The 20,276-nt window shown below is 41.3% G+C and overlaps 2 protein-coding genes across 2 annotated transcripts in view; one reads left to right on the plus strand and one right to left on the minus strand.

The window, feature by feature from the left end:
- The window catches only part of LOC108043675 (hemicentin-2), a 71,538-nt gene that overhangs the window by 4,264 nt on the left and 46,998 nt on the right, over nucleotides 1–20,276 (plus strand). The gene's annotated exons all lie outside the window — the stretch shown is intronic.
- LOC108043678 lies at nucleotides 8,546–9,995 on the minus strand. The gene is made up of 3 exons (XM_017122482.2): nucleotides 9,910–9,995; nucleotides 9,802–9,816; nucleotides 8,546–9,741 (listed from the first exon to the last, which is right to left on the minus strand). The coding sequence occupies exons 1-3, from the start codon at nucleotides 9,915–9,917 to the stop codon at nucleotides 8,796–8,798; spliced, it is 969 nt and encodes a 322-aa protein (XP_016977971.2). The 5' UTR covers nucleotides 9,918–9,995; the 3' UTR covers nucleotides 8,546–8,795.

Below are 20,276 nucleotides of genomic sequence, written 5' to 3' on the forward strand. Positions count from 1 at the left end.
CAGCCGAGTTTTCTATATTTTCCTCGGTTCTTTTAATATTTTGTAATATTTGCCACGTTTTCTTTACTTCTTTTTTTGGCGCGTGCAAGTAATGGAAAAGGGGGCGAAGTGTTGGCCCAAAAGAGTTGAGTCAAGAGCTGAGCCAAGTTTTTCCGCGGAGTTCATTGCTTTCGCCCACATGTTGTGTATACGCCACTTTAACTGACACATTTTCGCCCTGTTTTTCCCGACCCGCCTTTTGGAGCTTTATTTTCCCTTGCCGCTCGCCATGTTTGTTATTTTATTCATCGCCTCTACTGGGAAAACGTTGTGCGCCTTGAATGCTAATGAAAAGGCTGCAGAATTAAAGTTCGTCTCTTTTAGTAAGTTTGTCGAGAAAGGGGGGTGAAAGGTAGAATAGTTTGATTAGGAAGACAGTTGCTTCTTGAAATATGAAAAGTTTCGTGAAAATTTGCTTATATTCTAGTAGTTTGTAGTCACTATTAGAAGGACTGAATAGCAGTTTATATGGAAAATTATAATTAAATGAATCTGGAAGTATCAAGATTCAGCGGCAAATTTATGCTTTCAGTTATGTCTGGATTAGAAAATAGAGGCTTCCTTAAAAGTGACTTTTTGATGTTGAGCAGTAAAGAAGTTTGCTTTATTATTTTATGTTTAATAGTGCTAGATAGGATAAACACATACCCATCCATTTTCACTATTATTAACCTAGATATATTTATTTTTGTTCTATTTAGGTAAGCGATTCCGTGGAAGAAAACCGCCGGAAAGCACACTCGGCTTCTGTTCGGTGACATGTGGGTAAATACATTTTTAATTTAAAATAAACATTGTGTATTAAATTACGACTGTCCCTAACGGAAGGGCCGCCTGATGAGCTCGACGGGCAATATCCGCTGCGAAGGACACACACAAAATATGCAAACTGGCATCAAATCCAATTAGTTAATATGAATATTTGATGAAATCACTTCCGTTTCAAATGCTGCAAAAAAAGGCCGACCACCCACTGTCCCCGAGGTTTGTGATCATCATCCCATCGCCATGACGATAATGATTCGAAAGTTTTCCTAACGCTCATGTTGGGTTACAACTTTTTCTGAATTTAAAACTTTAACGCAGTCCCCAATGCAAGTCATCGAGTTGGGCGCTCGTTTCGTTTGAAATTATTCGTCTTTTTGGAGCTTTTGTGTTGTCCCCACAATAACCACAATTTGCAACTTTTTGCGGCACTTTGTCAGTGCGAAAAATGTCAAAATGTTTGTTGGTCTGAAATTTATTTAAATATTTCATTTGTCACACATTTAGTGCTCGGTGGGCGGTTTGGCATAAGTGGCATTGATTAATATTTATATTTAAAGGTTATAATTAGCCACGATGCATAATTTTTGGTTCGCATATGCATCATATTTTACCATGTTAAATTTCTTTCATTGAAATCCAAAACAAAGTTTATCCCAAGGCCTTTGGGGAATTGAATTTTTAATTCTTTTGGGGATTTTCCATTCTTCTTATTTTGTTTTTTTATTGTGTTCCTTTTTTACTGTATGTTTTTGTGCCATGTTGGCTTGTTTAACTTTTTCGAAACGGCTCCTTGTTGGCTGTTTGTTTTGGCCACACATATATGCTGCCATTTTGGCATCCAATTTTAACGAGGTGCGGTTGTAGGTTCTGTATATCCTACGAAACCGTCCGTTTGCCTCTGCTTTGTTGCAAAAAATGTCACGCATTGTTTAATATTAATTTCATTTTCAGTACGATACGACACCGCGATACCGAATATTCATTTTCAAGCTGTTGCCTTCACTTCAATTGCGGCGCATATCCCACACAGCACCCAAACAAATTTTATTTCACTACGTGTGGGTTTTTTCTTTAATTATATTTTTGCTTTCCCTGTTAAAAAGCCAAGAACCAGTTCAGCATTTTTTGTTGTCTCATTAAAAGTGGGCCTGCTAACATTTTATGAGAGGTTGTAAATTTAATTCAAAATACTGTTTCACTAACATTATGAAAAAAGGAAAAAGTGTTAAATGGTTTAAAGTTTTTAGATTAGCCATAAATTCTATTTGCCACGTTTTTGTACTGATTATGGCAAATATGCATCATTTAAATTTTCACATTAATTACCCGTGCTCATTAGGTCTATATTCCACTGCAATTCCATGCCTCGCCAGCAATTTGCTTTCATAATAAGTTGCAACATATTCAGCTGTCGAACCAAACTGCAAATTAGATAAGCTCATTAAATGGGTGCAAAAACTATTTTAATTAAATATATAAAGCCATAAAGGAGATGCAAAATGTGCTATGGTTAAATAGATACATTACCAAAAACGAGAACAATAAAAAAACTTTAAAATTAGACAAAGTTGTGGAAAACGAGGCAAAAGCGGGCCAATTGAAAAGTGGAAGAACAAAAAGTAGGGGCAAGTGAAAGGAATGTATAGCACACACACCGAGTGTATGAATCTGGAACATAAAGAATAATGCACAGTCTTTCCCAACCAAAAGAAAGAAAAAGAATTTGCAAATTTTTACCATTTGTTAGAGCGAGGCGCCAGCAGCCAGACAATAAATCACCATTAAACAAATTATGTACTCAGCTCGACGAAAATTTTAAATGTCTCTCGCTGTCCATTGTATTTGCACAACATAAAACAGCAGAAAGTTGTGAAAAACACGACGCACAGTAGGGAGAATAAAACGATGATTTAAGTGTATGAAAACAGGTTTGGCACAGTGGATACTTTGAAACAATCAACCCCAATTCCATTAAATTTTATGTACCTATAGCATCCTTTTTAAATCCATATCAATATTTTCTTGACATACATTTTTTGAGAAGCTTTGAAATATATGTTTAATTTGTAATCTAATCTGTTCAACTGACCAGTATTTATTTGATTAAATAAGCTGGTAGTATTTTTTATCAAGCCGAGAGCTTTTATTAAGTCATAAATTTTATTTGCCCATAAAATCTTGAAGAGTTTCGAAGTATATGTAGATTTTGACAAATGCCAAGGAAATAGTGCGTGTAAATTGTACTAACTTAAATTTAAGAATTTTAAATTGGCTGTTAGCGCTTTATAATGGGCTAAGTTGCGCAGGACAGGAAGCTGAGTTTACTGTGGTCGTAAAACACCCCGCTCTGAGTTCATTAGCTTCCAAGGAGCCGGCACCTTTCCGCTCCACTGTGCAACAGGATGCAACGTCAGCCATTATCATTATTAGAACGACGTTTATCAGCGGCACTCGCCGCACCTCCCACCTCAAGCCACCATACATCTACACCTTACACCACCCCCTTCCACCTGCGTCATTGACACGTTTCGTGCGTGCGGCCAGCACCCACCACCCACCACCCAAGGCCACCCACCCGAGCCTGAATTTCCACCCAGACAAGGTGTAAACATTTATGAGGCTTTGCTTGTTCTTGCCGTTGTTACACATTTTTATTTCCATTTCTTTTCTGCCAACGCTGCAAGCGACACAAATTTATTTCGCAGCATTTACACACGCAGGTTGGATACCGATGGAGCTGGAACCCAGGGAAGTTGGGATGCTGGGATCCTGAGATGCTTATGCTGAGTTCGCCACATGCCACGTTTAGTGCCCGCAAATTTGAGCTCCTACCTCGGCAGCCCCCGTTGGGTTTCGCCTGCCACATTCCTCAGCGACCACAAATTTCCATGTAGTTATTTTTCCTCGCCTTCGGGGCTGCCCCTCCTATGTTTTTGTTTTACGAGGGACAAGGAGGGATGTGCTCTTCGGTGTGTTTGGAACATGCTCGGGACACCAAATGCTATCTAGGTGCATTAGTTTTTCAAGCTTCCAAATCTCGTTTGGCAGGAAATAAATTTATAAATTTTCAAGCTCACATGCTTTGTGAATCTTTTAACAAAGATATTTACTCTTAAGAATTAACTTTAAAAAATATCTTAGATCTTATTGCCTAACGTTTTTAACGTTAAGGATAATTAACATATCCATAGGCCTTTACAATATGTATTTCGATTTTGCTTATATGGCCTTACTCATATAGGATTGCTTTTATATTTTAAAAAGTTCTCATTTTACGTTATTGCTCAGCAATGACTCTCATTTTCTTTCGAGTCTTTCAATTTGAAATTCGAGTAATACTTGAATTATGCGTGGTATTTCCCAAAAACCCTTGTTTACATGCAATCGAAATAACAGAAAAGAATAAGCAACAGATGTGCTTAGTAAGTATTACTTTATCATTCAATATAGCGGGTATTCCTGAGTCGGAACCCATCTAATCGTAGCATTCTATCGGGTTTTTTCTTTTGGGACTTGTGAACGTGCTATGTTTTATTTTTACAACTTCCTTTTGGGCCAGAAGCAAAAAAAAAAGGGAGATGGAGAGGACGATGGCGAAAAAGTGCCAAAAAACAACAAGGACTACAGCAATAGGGGAATGGTGCCTGGAGGTTTTGGGGACAGGGGAGATAGGAACTGTGAATCAGCTTTGACTGCTAAAGTGTTCCAATTTTTCATGTCCACATCTGCATACACACACACACACAGCTAAGCATATGTAAATGTGTGTGTTGGCCCGCCTATATCTACTTCTTCGGAATATCCTGCGTGCTTCTTCTGCGTTTGTTTTCCTTTATTTTTTCTGTCCCTCCCCCTGTTTGTTTGAGTGCGTCGTCTTCCGCCTTTCCGTTTCCTTCTGATGGCGCAAATTACAACGCATAATTTTCACATTACGTCAGCGCATTTAGAAGTATGTGTGTGTGCGAGTGTTGGTATCCTGTCTGTACTTTCTCTTTTTGCAGCTCGCGAATGCGACTTTTTGTTGCCTTCTGACGTTGGTTAATGTTGCGATATGGAAATCAATATTCCTAATGGCTGTCAGGCGATACAGCCAACCGCACGATCCCTCAAAAGGGGCTGGCACTCACTTCGACATTCTGTTAATATTTAATCAGCCCCAACGTTTCTCAAATTAATTAAATCGATATTGAACGGATGTTAAAGTGGTGTGCGGTTTTTAAGAATGTTGCTGTAGGAAAATTTTAACCAGCGAATATATATGTATGTAATCAACAGAGAACGTTAGAAGCAAAGCTTATTCTGCGTAATTTAAATAAAATTTCGAGACATATTAAAGCAGGATCAGGCTTATTCTGCGTAATTTAAATAAAATTTCGAGACATATTAAAGCAGGATCAGGCTACAGAAAGGTTAATTAACAGATATAATTTTAAAATGCTACACTAAATATATGTATGAATAAATTTTTAAAGAATTTTTGAAGACATTCACTACCAAAACTAACATATATGTTTATAAATAAACAACCAGCTTTACCTTACTTTTAGGCCACACTTGGCCTACACATTGTGACTTTTTCCCATGCGCCCTTTCGACTTTCCAGCATTAATCCTATTGGTATGAACGCACTCAATGGCCTCTACTTTCCGGCATATTTGTCAAAACTTCCAATCCCCACTTCACCGCCAGAGTGGCTTAGAGTCCTTGCAGGTCCTGATTGGGTCGAAACTTAGACCAGCATGGCATAAAAGTCAAAGCCGAAAAGTAAAGTGCACACAACACTAAACAACACGAAAGCGAAAAAAACGAAACAACAGAGGGACCAAAATGTTGGCGACGGAAAACGGCTAAAAACTCGCGGTAATTTGAACCTTTTTCCGTTTGGCTGATTTCTGCCATTGCAGGCCAGCACAGAAATCAAATATCAAAGCGAAAACTTTTCCTCTATACGAATATGGGGGCAGCGGGTGGGGAAGGTTGGGACTTTCCCAGATGGGGGCATTCAACGCACGAGTAATCCTCCGTAGCAACAGGTTGCCAGGTTTTTATTTTGACAACTGAATGGGACAGAGCAACAACAATAACAACGTGAACGACAGCCAAATAGAAACAACAACTAAGTGGGAACAACGGACAGGATTAAGGTGGAGGCAACCTGCAGTTGATTTGAAAATCAAACTTGCATGAAACAATGCCAAACAATCGGGCCAAAAAAGGAGCAAACGGAAAAGTGGAAAGTGGAAAGCCGGGAGACAATAGAAAAGTTTAAAGTCGTTAAAATAAAAGGATTTGCACAATTTAAACAGAGCCCCGCAAAACGTTCGATTGAAATAAGCTACTTTCCCAGTCATTTGGCTGTGCTGATTTGGGAATTGACTTTTAGTTAAGGTTTCCAACCCACGTCCCATCCACACAGGATGTAATCTTTCAACTTAACTGAGATTTCCACTTTGCTCTCCATGGGTTTTTCAGCTTTTCTTTGTATTGTTTTTGTTTCGTGCTGTATGCCCAGGTATTTTTCTTTTTGCGGCCCTCGCCTTTGCAATTACCAACGGACGAAAGTCGAATGGAATTGAAGTGGAGTGAACGGTATCCAGGCCAACCTCATGAGTTTTCCGCACGCCGAATTTTATCGTTTGCGGATTTATTTTTCAAGAGATATCCGCATTTGATCCTGGCCAGTCTGTTATTGCTTTGGGGGGAGCCAAAAATAAAACGGAAAAAACACAACTTGCGGGGGAGTTTATTTTGATATTTGAGCTGAAAACACAGTAAACCTCTTAGAAACTCATTAAATCTCTGAATACCCCAATTGACGGAGAATTGGCCACTGTTTTCAAAGATAATCCCATAAAAACACCATTCAGAATTCGTCCATAATAATCCATTTAAATTGTATACATCACAAGTTGGAGAAGTTAACCTTCCACTCAACAGAATTCATTTCCATTCATATGGTCGAAATTACCCCGGGCCAAACCTGCAATGAAATTAAATACGTTACCAAAATAAAATGCCAAATAAAAGCGTGAAAAATGGGACCCCTCGCCCACTCTTCTTACTCGAATGCTCCACACACCCGAATATAACCCTAAATGGGGCTTCAACGCCGTGAGATGGAAGTGGAAGCGGAGGTGGAGTCATTTATTTGCATTTCAAACCCAACCGAAGCGAACGAGCCAACATGAAGAAAATGAAATCGGCGCTCTGGCGAAAAATTCATAAAATAAAGGATTTCCTAATTGCCAATTTGCATGCAGCCGCGTCTAATTTTTGCCCATTCGCTGGATAAATAAACTTCATTTCGCGCTGGGGTTTTTCCGTTTTTCGGTTTTTTCGATGTGCCCTTACATGGGGTAGTGTGAGCTTAAAACAAGGTGTGATAAGTATGTTAATCTTTGAGGAAGAAAAGAACTGCTATGCATATGCAATATTTCTCTGACTTTTATTAAATATACCATTGATTTAGTCAGGTGTTCAATATATTTTGATAAACAAAGAATTTTAAATAAGTATTCCTTTATGTATATAAGCAATTTTTCTGGATGGGTCTATTTGTATAGTTGTGATTTTCTATAGAGATTAAACAATTTACTTTCGAAAATGAAATATTTGAATATTATATTTGAGTTTATCAACATATTTCGTATTTGTATTATTGTTTTTCATTCTTTTGCCATGGCCCAGAGGTTCAAAAGCGCTTGTCTCGTGCGTTTCAGTTCGCATATAGTATACCATTGTTTGATTGGAGACGTAATAGGCATACAAACTTATTCAGCTGAAAACTTCCCTGTGGCTATATTTCATATTTTAGCCCGATCCACAACTTTTTCTCTAATATTGAACAATTCATTTGAATGGCTCCATCAGGGTATCAAACGAGGGCCTAAGCAAAGTCCCATATTTTTCGCACTTGTTTGTTTATGAATTTGTTTATTTAGTGAGCAGGCCGTGCTTTGCCGACATGCTATACTACACCACAGCGGACCAGGGCCCTTAGTAGCGGGCAGAATTCAGCTGAATTCCACGCAAATCTTATTTGCCCTTAGCCACCGGACTCACCCGTCCGCCGGAGTCCATAGCCAGGAGTCCGGGCTCTGGTGGGCAGAAATTCCACGGTTTTGTTTTCGCTGCCTGCGTTGCATATTTCCCCCGCTTCCATTCCCTTCCATTCCTCCTGCTCTCCGGCGATGGCATGTGCTGGTTTTTTAAATTTGCCCAATTCCTGGCATGATATGTGTGAGGCTTGGGGGTTGGGTGAAAAGTACGAGCCGTATTTGCCTTTCCACTTGCCCGAGATCTCCGCGCTGCTCGTGTTATTTATGCAAATGTCAAATATTTTGATATTCCGCTGCCATGTGAATGAAAGCAAACGGAAGTACATTATAAAGTTGCCGACCCACCGTTTGCCCAAAGTCATCCCCGTATTATTTGGCCAACCAACAAGCCGAAATGTGCCACTAATATGACCGCCCAGACCTCTCCTTACCCCCGCCCCCCTCATCGTACATTTCTGAGCAGGCAGCAAGTGGAGTAATTATGGCATTTTCGAAATGCCACCGACCATCCTACAACCCAACCACCACCCACCACCCACTCACCTGGCAGCCTCAACATTTTGTTGCCAACACGGAACTCCTTTGTTGCCTTTGTTGTGCGCTCGTGAGGAGCAGGGGAAATTAGGGGAAGTGGCAATGGGGCAAAGTAAATTTTTGAAATTATTGGCACGTTAGGTGAATTACTTCGCAGAAAGAATTTTTAATTTCACAATACAAAGTCACTCACAATTTCCATTGATTATCCGAAGGGAAAAGGCCTGTTGAGTAGAGACCGAAGCTCCAGGGATGGGCCGACTTGTTTGAGCAATTAAAGTGGTAATTGAGTTGCCCATCCGGAAAGTCAATTAGTCAGCACTCCGCCGATCAATGACTAGTAATTTAAATTAGCTGCCAATCGAAAGTTTTGCGGCCGCCGAGGGAAGGGAGGGATCAGTGGTCGACGAGTCCCTCGCGGGCCAACTTTCCCCAGATGGTGCCGACGGGATGGACGACGGCCTTTCGCTTTTCCCTAAAGGTCAGCGACTCGTAGTGGTAGCCGTCGACGATCTTTGAGGAGTTGAGGTTGCATACGAAGGCCAGGCTGATGTTGTTCAGATCCACGTAGAAACAGTTGAGCAGGAAGATGAGGGGAGTCAAGCGGGCTACCAATTCGTAGGCTGCTCCCAGCTTTTCATTCCAAATGCTCACGGAGGTAAAACTGAGTGGTTCCCTGGCCTGCAGCTCAATGGCTTCCTTCATGGTTCGAAAGGTGTGGAGGGTTATGACCCCGGTGGGCCCTTCGCCCAAGTAACGATGGCTCAGGTCAAAAACCAGCATGGGACTGGCATTCGCCGGAACCGTCTTAGGATTGCCAACTATAGTCCTGGCCTGCAGTTGCTCCAATCTTTCCAGTGTCTTAACATAGACCGGATGTCCGGAGATCTGCGAGTTCAATGGTTCCAAGCGATCCTTCAAGCGATCCACAAATTCCTCGAGCACGGATTCCTGCACAAACAAAGTGGCCACCGCATTGCAAGCAAAGGGATCATGAAGGGACTCGACGAGATAGTGCAGGGCGCAGTTGATATCGCCATCCTCGCAGAGGATCATCAGACGGGGAGAGTTCCAGCGGTATTTGACCTCCACCTCCGGTTCCGGCTCCTCTGCACTCATCGAACTCGATCGCGAATGATACGAGACCCGTTGCACTTTCTTTGGTCGCTCAGAAGGACTGTCCTTGGTCTTGTAGTCCGTCTCCACTTCGAGGATCAGCGGAAGGCTCACATCTCGTGGCTTTGAGCAAGCTAGATTGTATATGAATCCATAGTCGATCAGTGGCAGCGGCAGCAGAGGGTACTGATAAATAAACTTCACCGCATCCTCAAGGAAGCTTACGCTAATTAAGGAAAATAATATGAATACCTTAAAAGGATTAAAATCACAATCCTTTACTTACGTTGTGAGTCTAGCGCTGTTGGCGAAGAAATTATATTAGTATATGTAAATATATGGAGTCAAGTAAAAAAGTGCAAAGTTTAAAAAGTTTTCCATTTTATTTACTTACCCATACATTATTATGATTTAATAATAAATAAAAATATAAAAAAATATGCTAAACTGAATAATTTATACTGGCAGTTATGAATTTTCTTGACCAGCCTTTTAAGTTTGAATAGTTTTTGGAGAAAGTTTATAGTTTTGCTTGATTTCAAGAAACTAGGCATGTTGGCCTAAAAATCTTGATGAAATTGTAACCTGAGCCTGGCAAGCACTTAAGCCCTAATCAACTGGAAAAGCCCACCATGGTATCTTAGTTCCCGATAAGCACCGCACCCACGAGCACAGTATCACAGTGATTTATCAAATCACACTCATCCACACACAGTTCACACTTGACTTGTGCAGTTGACCGCCCATCGAAGGCCGCCCCCAACGACCTTATTGTGGGCACAGAGATTTACAGTTGATTTAACCGTTTAAGCATGGCTAATGCATAATAAACGTTTGGCCGCAAACTTTTCAACCACTTGTGTGGGCATGTATGAGTGAGCTGGCTGCGTATGTGACTGGGCGATTTCCCGGCTTGTTTTCCCCCTTTTCCCCCTTTTCCGGCACCGTGTCCAACCTATTTGAGATAGAAATCATGTGCAGTCATTAGATTGTTTTTCGATTGACGTGACATGATAATGAATGATTTTCTTTTGGCCCTCTCCTTTGTTTCCCTTCGCTTTCTTCGCTCGGCGGCCTTTCCGCTTCCTTTTCCTTGGGGTCGCAACTTTTCGTGGCCGCCAACGTGCAATTTGTGCGAAAAGTGGGTGTGCAAAGTGGCGACGTGGCCATCGAATGGCGGCAGGTGGCAGGGTGCAGGTGGCGGCCACTTTGTTTGCTGATTTGTTTATGGCTGACCATAATGACCGATGAAGTGGCAGCTGGACGCCTCAAGTGATTGTTAACCCAAGTTTTGCCGGCGAAATTAACACGAATTGCAATTAAAGTGGGCACGAAAATTGAATTGGAACCCCCATGACAGCCCGTTCTCATTCACGCGCTGTCAAGTGCACTGAACCGAATACTGTGTACTAGAAGTAAACATATAATGGAACGTATTTCCCATTTTTTTATATTATGAAACCAATTTCAAAACATAGAAAATTGTTATGACAAATTTAAAATATTTTTAAATATATATTGATTATATTATTGAAATAAATTTTGAATTTTCAGGGTTTACAATGTAATATAATAGTTCAATTCAATAAAGACTATTTAATTTTGTATATGCGAATTTCGTTCTTGGTTTAGGATTTATAAATGCGAAGATTCTGGGTTTTACACAGATACACAGATGAGCTTTGGAATATATTGAAAAAAATGTATTTAATTATTTTTTTTTGAGTGCTCTGATGGATTTTGTCTTAATTCGTTCTTAGTTCATGAAGGATTCCAAATTCACCGCCGTTTAAAGCGGCGATTGACATTTGTGGCAGCTTGGACCGACTGCTGCTGACAGGTGTGACAATGTCGGAAAAGTGTCGCCGCAGCCTGACAACTTCGAGGGCTATTCACCTGCTCAGATGGGGTAAAATTGGGGTGGATGCCCGGTTCATTAAGGGACTATTTAAATAAAACGCCTGTTAGCTACAGGGCGAGATATGCGTGTAATATGTGAGATGGATGTGTAATTAAAATGTATAAAGGAATCAAAAGAATCAGTCAAAGAAAGCCGCACACACAAAAAAGGAATTAAATGTACCACGTCTGGCATATTATAAGGACATTTCCATTTTCTACGGACACATTGAGGTCTTGACAGGGGAAATGGCACTGAACAAGCTCTTGACTAGCCACGCCCCCTGCCAGAGCCACCGCCCACGTGCCACTCCTTTTGCATGTCCTCGTCGTCGTCGTCTTCGCAGTTCGTCTGGTTCTTGAGCGGCGGCGCTTTGTTTTGGCTTAATTAATACGCGTTTACATGTTGCCGACTTACGCACGCTTCGCATGTCTCAGAAACACACTCACACCCACACCCGCACACACACACAGACACACACACACCCAGACACAAGGCCGCCCCAGGACATTCCCGCCCATTTTGACGCACTGCGGTTGACACGCAAATGCAATTTGTGTGCTAAAGGTAATTCCTGTCTCCAGGTCTTGGGTCTCTTCCACAATACAAATGAGTGGAATAAATATTTAAATAGCAGTCCTTGTTTCGCCTTCTTTTCGGCTCTTATGAAACTTTAATTAATGTGTTAGCTACACACACATTTTTATCAAGCACGTACTTGCGGCCAAGCAGATCATTAATTAGGAGGGGTAATTGCACAGCCCGCCGTTTCACTTCCGTTTGCGCTGAATTTCCATTTAAATTTCCATTTAAGGCCGGCCACAGCCCCCCGGGCATAAACATATGCTGCAGGGCAGAGTTGTGATAAAATCAAAATTTTAATTTAATTAAACACGAATTGAATTTGTTAAAATCAATTAGCTCGGTGTTCACTGAGCAACGAATGAGTTTTACGGACAGGTGCGTAGATTCTGGCAAAAGATAACGCAGTACATACGTCTGTAACTTCTAAATAGGATGAGGGCGGAATTTCAAAGTGAATGACAGGCGAATGATATCTTTGGGATAATGCCGGAATAAGCCATGGGGCTACTTTAATTAGTGGAAGTGATTTTAGTGCAAGTCCCATTGACTTTGTACTTTTTATGCCAGCATTAATGATTTTAATTGTGCCCTTTGTTTGCACTCATAATGACCCGCGGTGTTATTTCTTGTAATTATGTAACAACAAATTGAGTCCTGCATAAGCATTATCGAGAACACTTGTGTATGGAGTGGCATAATTTTAATTACTATGTAAAATAATGACTCCGCGCCATTTTCACATTGTTTGCTTTCACATTAACGAAGCAAATTAATGACAGCCAAGTCCAGATGTCAATTTCCTCGGTCAGGCGGGAATTCGGTGAATAATCAGATATGATGCGTAATAAATTTTCCACGAACTGATGAGCTTTTCCACTGATATATTTCATTTTTAAATTTTAAGCCCGCACATCGATGAGAATCACACGAGCCACTTGAACGAAACGCAGAGGGTTTTTCAATCAGCTTATGGCTTAAACAATGCAAATGGAGAGCAGCCGAAAACTCTAAGGAAACTTTTTGCCCCTCCACTGGATTGTTGGAGATGTAAAATTTTGGTTAAAAATTAAAATCACGATCGGGCAATATTTCATGAATGCAAATTAATGGCTTAAATGCTGCTGAAAACTGGGGAGCGGGAAGTTGAGCAATGCAAATATTTTTTCTGGATTTATGCAAATTTTTCCCTGTGTACTCACATGGAAATCCCTTGGTTGGAGTTGGGAAAGTTGTATCATGCACGCCAGAGTAATTCCTTGTGTGGGAGTGAGTGCGTAGCCCATGGGGAGTATGCGTAATACAATAATAATTATATGCAAAGCAAATTGAAATGCCAGGAACAAATTTTTACCCCCTGCTCCCCGTGCTGTTATCTCCTTACAGGTAAATAAGGATAAAGGAATCACGGAAGGGGAGATCTGCGACTCATGGCGTGAGTAAGACGATTTTTTATACGCCGCTTTCTGTTGACTTTCCGCAGGGCTTCAATATTGCGTGTCTGCCGGGATTCCAGATACAAGATTAACTCGGAAAGTATGTGCGTGCTCTGTGGGTCCGTGTGCGGGTAACCCAAGCCAAACGAAGTGAAACGAAATAATCGAGACATGCAATCTGGGGAAATGCATCATTAACGACTAATTAGTGGCCGTCCCACATGTTGGCTGAACGAAATGAGCTGCGAGGCGAAATCAATGCTGAAGGAAATGTGGCCGAAAGTTGCCCCCACTGCAGTGCACTGCTGCCGGCTCAGACTTTACAATCCCGTCTGCAGTTCAAAATTAGCAACAGTTTTCCATCCACCATCCATTCGCTTCGCCTTCTCCAACCCCAAATCTTATCGCCATCAAGCGAAAGCCATAGGGGGCCTTAATGCATTGCAGACGACTCTTAAGTGCAGCTCTGGGCCATGGAAGTGCTTACGACTCCGCAGCAGACGGCTTTGGCTGGCGTACGCGGCGTATGCGCAATAAAACGCATCTCAATAGATTATTACGCGGCCATAACTTCAAGCCGCACGTCGATAACAAACGTATTGTCTTTTGGCCCAGAGCTGGTGCACTTCAGCGGGACTTTGACGGTAAACACAACATTTTGCAGCCACACTTAGCGCACTGTGGAACATGCCACAAGTACCCATTGATTTCTTAAAGGGCTTGGGAAATATCCACGTTTTTCGATACTTTTGTTGGTGAACAATTGTAAATTTATGTTTTGTGTTCAATTGAAGCTTAATATATACATCTTAAAATATAAAAGAACGAGCAATACAACTATTAATGCAATAAAAGAAGAAACACAGTTTAATATTGAAGCTGAAAGTTTACAATTTCGTTGATCTCTAAGAACTATACATAATAATACAACTTTATGCCAAAACTAACGATTAGGAATGTGTAGATCGATATTTTGGCAAGATATTATAGATGTTTGTACACTAAAAATAAAACACCGAAAATATTTTATTTTCTTTTTTTCTTCTCGCCTAATTAGCGACCAAGTTATAACATGTTTGCCATGCTCGAACACCTCATATATTTTAACTATTCCCTATTTTAGTACGTTAAGTTTAATGCGTACCCAGGTCGTGCTTTCAGTTTAAGTGATTAAACTTAAAGTATGCAGGGTTCAGAAAAAGCCCACGACAATATTTAATTTTCCTCAGAATTTCCTCCACTTTTCGCTCTTACAGACCATTGTACTTGAGGAAACTTGGGAATGCGCGCTGTGCGCGACTCGCTGCGGTTACCATGTTCGTTTATTATGCCATTCACAGTTTAATAATGATAATAACGTCAGGATATTAAAGTTTTCCTGCCCGCCAGCCTGAATGTCGAACGCCTCCGTCCCTCCTCTTCCCTTTTTCCCAGCCCGTTTCCCGAGTTTTTCCCAGACTCGCCCTGTGCGGCATTAAAACTATAATCAGTTTATGCAATAAAGTAAATTGTGTACGTAATGCGTGCTGATGGTATGTCTTTTATTTATTTATTTTCTTGAGCGCTACTTTTTATTATTACGGCTTAAACTTGCTTAGCGCATTTAACGCCCTTTCCCATCGGGTGCCGAATGGTGGGGTTCCGTCAGCTGGGCCCTCCCACCATAACCGCGTTCAATATTAATAAAAGTTTGGCCAAAGTTAATTAAATCTGCTTTTTAATGTGCAGCCATGCATGAGCAGCTAAAGCGCGAACGTAATAAATTGACCGTACGCACCATAATGTCCATACGTCCGTATCTATAGCTCCGTTCCAGGATGCTGGGGTCGCCGGGAAACTTTCTGCTGGGGGAGAAACGGGGAGGTGGGGTTAGAGTGAGCCATAAAGTTGGCTTTTCCCGACGCTTTTTCGCTCTGTCTGTGGGGATGGGTTTTCTTATGTTTTATAGCTTTAGATACGAAAATATAAAAGAATTGGGGAAATTCACCTTTTTCGTCCGACATAAAAAAAACCACGAGAAACCGGAAAAACACCTAAATCTTATAAAAATAATAGATTTGTTAAAAAATATATTTATAATAGAATTTTTATATACTAGTGCGTCTACTTAACAGACTAAAATCATTGTTGGGTAGTAACTAATGCCCATTTTCCATCTGCTTACAATCTTACTGTTAAGTATTCTCTACTTGAGTTTGATTAAGTCGACTTTCCGCAATCGACTCCGCATAATTGAAATAACTAGTTTGCTTAATCCTAATTGAGATTTCCTAAGCCCCGTGTAGTGCCGTATTTTGGCCGTAGTTAATGCCGTCTTTGTGGGAAAATGAGTTTGTATTGTGCGGTAATTGGTAATTTTAATGCTTCACCTGACACAAATTTGCGTTTGATGTTGTACAACTTGGGGAATCGCCTTAAATGAATGTCTCCCTGACACATCCACGCCCTCCGCCCTTCTTGGCCTTAATAAAGCACATAAAATGGCATTAGAGTGGCACAAAGTCGCCATTATGAGTTCTTTTGTGGCATTTAGCCGTCTTTGTGTGGCGCGTCAATATTTAATAGCGCCTCGAGCCTCGTTGCCGAGCCATTCTCCATTCTCCATTCTGCGAACGGGCATTGTTCCCCAGGCAGGAGGAGCAAGTTTTTATTAAATAATGTGACGCTTTCATGTCGCGCAAAAATGAGACATTTTTCGGGCTCGTGGGCCCGCCAATTAAAGTTCAACCGAGCCGAGAGTTTCCATGTTATTCTTCCACTCCAGCCAAGTCGCGTTTCAAGTTTTTAGGAGCACTTAGTCGCGAGGAACCGAGGCAAATTGCGAACAATCGAAGCAATCAAGCGAAATCATCGCCACCGGAACGCGTGCTCGGGATTTGAGGGTGGATCAAGGTATTAACGTCTCGGCGGGGGCGTGGCAGCCGACAAGCCAGCCCGCTCTGCAACTTGCCAATTCGATTAGGCATGGGACTTACTGGAAACTTGGCTTTAATTAAAATGGGATAGAACTATGCCGGAGACAAGTGCCTTCAGAAGACGGCAACTTTATCAAACTTAACTCTTGGTGGGCGGGGGTTTACAAATTCCTTGGTAAACAAATTTAATAACATAATTTAAAGCCTCTGTTCTTGGCTCGCAGCGATGTTGAGGCAGAAACAAATGCTACATTTTGTCATTGTGTGCGGTTTTAAGTGAATTACAAGCTGAAATGGCCACAACGAATTCACAGAATGCCGCCAACAACAATGAAAATAACACATAGGATAACACAAACAGGATGACAGTGGGTCTTGGGGCCGGGCAAGTGGGCGGGGATGGCGGATGGGGGATGGGGGATGGGGAGGCCAGCAGCCGAAAGGAGGACAAAGCCAGCCAAGCGACAAAATTATGTAAAAAGTCAGGCAACAAAACAGAAGAGCTGCCTGGCCAAAGGAGCAACGGAAGGTGGGCGGGCAAAGGCGGGGAAAAGCGGAGGAAAAGCGGGCGCCCGAGGCCAAACCCCACAAATTGTCTAAGCGGCGACAAAGTGAAAGCGAAAGGGAGGAGCAGGAGGGGCAGTCCGAAGCACATGACCTCTGGAGGCCACAAGGAGGCAAAGTTGAAGGCGGCTCAGACAAGGGAAACCGAAAACTGCAAATGAACATGCGACAACAAAACAAGACGAAGACCAAGACACTTACACTGCAAGAAATGGGGATGAAACCATGCTGACACCTATTTTCACTTCCGCCAACATCCTGAAGCTTGCCTTTCGCCTCCATAAGTTGCCGTCCACCTTGGCAAGACCTTAGTTTGAATAGTTTATTAGGTACATTAGCTTTAAGATGTCTTAATTATATTTTGTCTTCTATTTTTTTATTTTTTGCATTACATAAGTAGAAAATTACCATAATTATTTCATTATACTTATAATAGTTAAAAGTAATTGAGGATTAATAGGCAAGCACATATACTAATTTGTTACACAAATAATTTGCTTAATATTTTGTTAATTATTTGAAATTGAAAATCTGCTTTTTTATTTTGAACCTATTTATTGCCATACATTATCTGAAAATGTAACCATTTTAATGTTAAAGAACACGATAGGTAAAAGCTTAAATTGGCATTCACAAAAGTATGCGGATAGGGAGAAAACCCGACAATCGACCTGGCATTTAGGCCCTGATAAAGCGAGACAAATTCATTAAAAACCGGTTTGTGCAAGCGCTTCGAAAATTGAGCTAAACGATGCGAAATGACGCCAAGTGTCGTGTAAGTTGGCATTAAATTATGAATACCTAAGCTGCGATGGCAGTGCGAAGCTGCCAGTCATCCCCACTCAACCTTCGCCGGGGACAGGCGAAAAGGTGCAGCTGAGTGAAATGCCTAAGTCGTCTCTGCTGTCGCCTGTCTGGTTCAAAGAAATTGTTAACAAGCGAAACGAATGACTAAACAGCAGACAAGGATCCCGCCCAGAACCGCGCAGGAGCTCATAGATAACCGGGTCCTTGTACTCGCAACTGGGAGCTCCTCTTCGTGGGTAGCTCACTTAAATTTTCAGGCCCCGTGCCGTAATTCATTATGTATGCCTAATGTTAACAATTTAGCAGCTATTGGTTTATCTTAATGAAGCCGTCTGCCCCAGGAGCGACCTAAATACACACGAACTTGCACACACACTGCCCGTTTTCGGGAGTCTTTAACTTTTATTACACTCTCCCCGGCTAATCCGGCTGGCGTCGTCGGGTTATATACATCCCATCGGCGGAAGAGATTTGGCCACCCCGGGAGCACCCTTAACACTCGCCATAAAATATTGTCACACTTAACCGCGAAACGGTTGAACTTTCCCAGGCCCAGCGCGAATCTGATCCCTTTGTCTTCTGCATTTTTCAACTCGCCTTAAATATTAAAGAGGTCTCATTGCGGTTCCGCCAGTGGCAGTCCCAGTCCCACCGCCCCAAACTTGCCACGCCCCTTATCTATCTGGCGTCTCCCTGGCGGCCGATATGACGACCGCCGAAAGTGTTGACACTCGTGGGAAAATGTTTTAATAATTTGTGTAAAGAGTTGACAGCTGGGACGCAGCAAAAAAGGAGGTGGCTGGCGCACGTGTGAAAAGCTAAACTTTTATTTTCTACAACAAAGTGCCCTAAACTTATTGGGTTAGGGTTGGAAACAAAGGGGTTAGGAAGTTGGTGACGAGGGCTAAACAGCAATGACAACGCGCCGGGTTGCGTCATAAAATATTCAAAAATATATGTGACTAAGCACACACAATGACGAGACCCGAACTCAACCCATAGTCATATATTTGTGCAAATATCCATACACAAATATAAACGCACAAATAGACGTACACCAAATTGACATCAATTTCGGAGGGGATTTGTTTCGACCTTTGGCTGGCCAACTGATTTGATTCTCTAAGCAAATCGAGATCGAAAAGGAATTACCTTGTCATTAGGAATATAAATAGTTTAAAGCACTTACGTTGCCAATTATCAACATTTTCGACCACATCTAAGTATCTAAGTATTGCATAATAATTATATTATAGAAAACATCCTTTTCGAAACAAAAATATTATAACATCAAAATATTTCAAACATTAGCTTATTTATATTAAAAGATGTGTGTAGTTTTTACTTATTAAAACATATCTGATCAATTTTTTTATCCTACCTTTAAGTACTAACTTTTTCATGTTTTTAAGAACTTATAATTAAGGTTGAATTATAATGAATCTAAATTCTGTTATACTTCTGAACATTTGTCGCACCCTATATATACATAAAAAGCAGTTATGACTGTATTGCAGACGTACGTCATTTGGAAAGGTCAACGCGTAATAAATAATTCATTTACCAATAGCAATGCAGACAAGCTTTCACGTTCACCTTTAATACAAATCAGGTTTTCACATTTCTTTCGGAATTTCGTCCAGGCTGAAATCGCACGTGTTCTCTAAGTCAGTTGACACATGTCCTCCATCCGAGGTCAAGGACAAACGTAGTTATTTAGATGGTCTGAAATTCCCAACCCAAATTTGCTTGCATGTGTTGTGATTTACCTTCGCCGCCCCAATTTGGTTGACGAACCATTTACATGATTGAACTTTTTCCCCCATCTCGGTATTGCCCTGAAGTGCGTTGCCAGGTTGATTTGCATGTAAATATCCTGTTGCTCTCTCATGTGGCAATTAGAGACACCAGGGCACATCCTGCACAGGGTCGTCGGGGAACTGTTTCAATTCACCCCAAAATATAGAATAAGCCCTTCCTCTAGTAACTCGATTCTGGTTATGTGAATATTCAGGGAATTGACTGATTAGATGTGCGGTAAAGCCTTGAACTTTAAATCAAATTAATACGGAAGCGCACTCAAACTATTTGGGTAATGTTTACCTATATTTTGGGTGACGGAAGCAAAAACCAACCACACATATAAATAAACAAGCTGCATGCTGAGCTCGAGCAAAGAGAGTCGTTTGCTGCTTAGAAATTTATTAGCAAACAAAAGATTTATTAATGCGAAAATTTGCTGCATCAGCACACATTGTCGTTGCTATTGGCTTAACAGGCTATTGGAATTGCCACTACCATTGTTGCTGCAGTTGACTTGATCTCTATTTGCCCTGCCAGGGTAAACAAGCAAATACAGCTTAGTTGCATCTAGGCAAACAGGGTTCGAATGCCTGTACAGGTTGCATACACAAATGAGCAAAGTAATGCGCACAGGGGTGTAAAGTTTGCCGTCTAAAAACTGGCATTAAATTTAATGCAGCCGCCAAGAACAAATGCACTTGCATTGATTAGTTTACCCAATTCGACCCAGAATGTAGAGCAGCCATCCGGAAAC

This window comes from Drosophila rhopaloa, unplaced genomic scaffold (genome assembly GCF_018152115.1).
Source record: "Drosophila rhopaloa isolate 14029-0021.01 unplaced genomic scaffold, ASM1815211v1 contig_155, whole genome shotgun sequence".
NCBI lineage: Eukaryota > Metazoa > Arthropoda > Insecta > Diptera > Drosophilidae > Drosophila > Drosophila rhopaloa.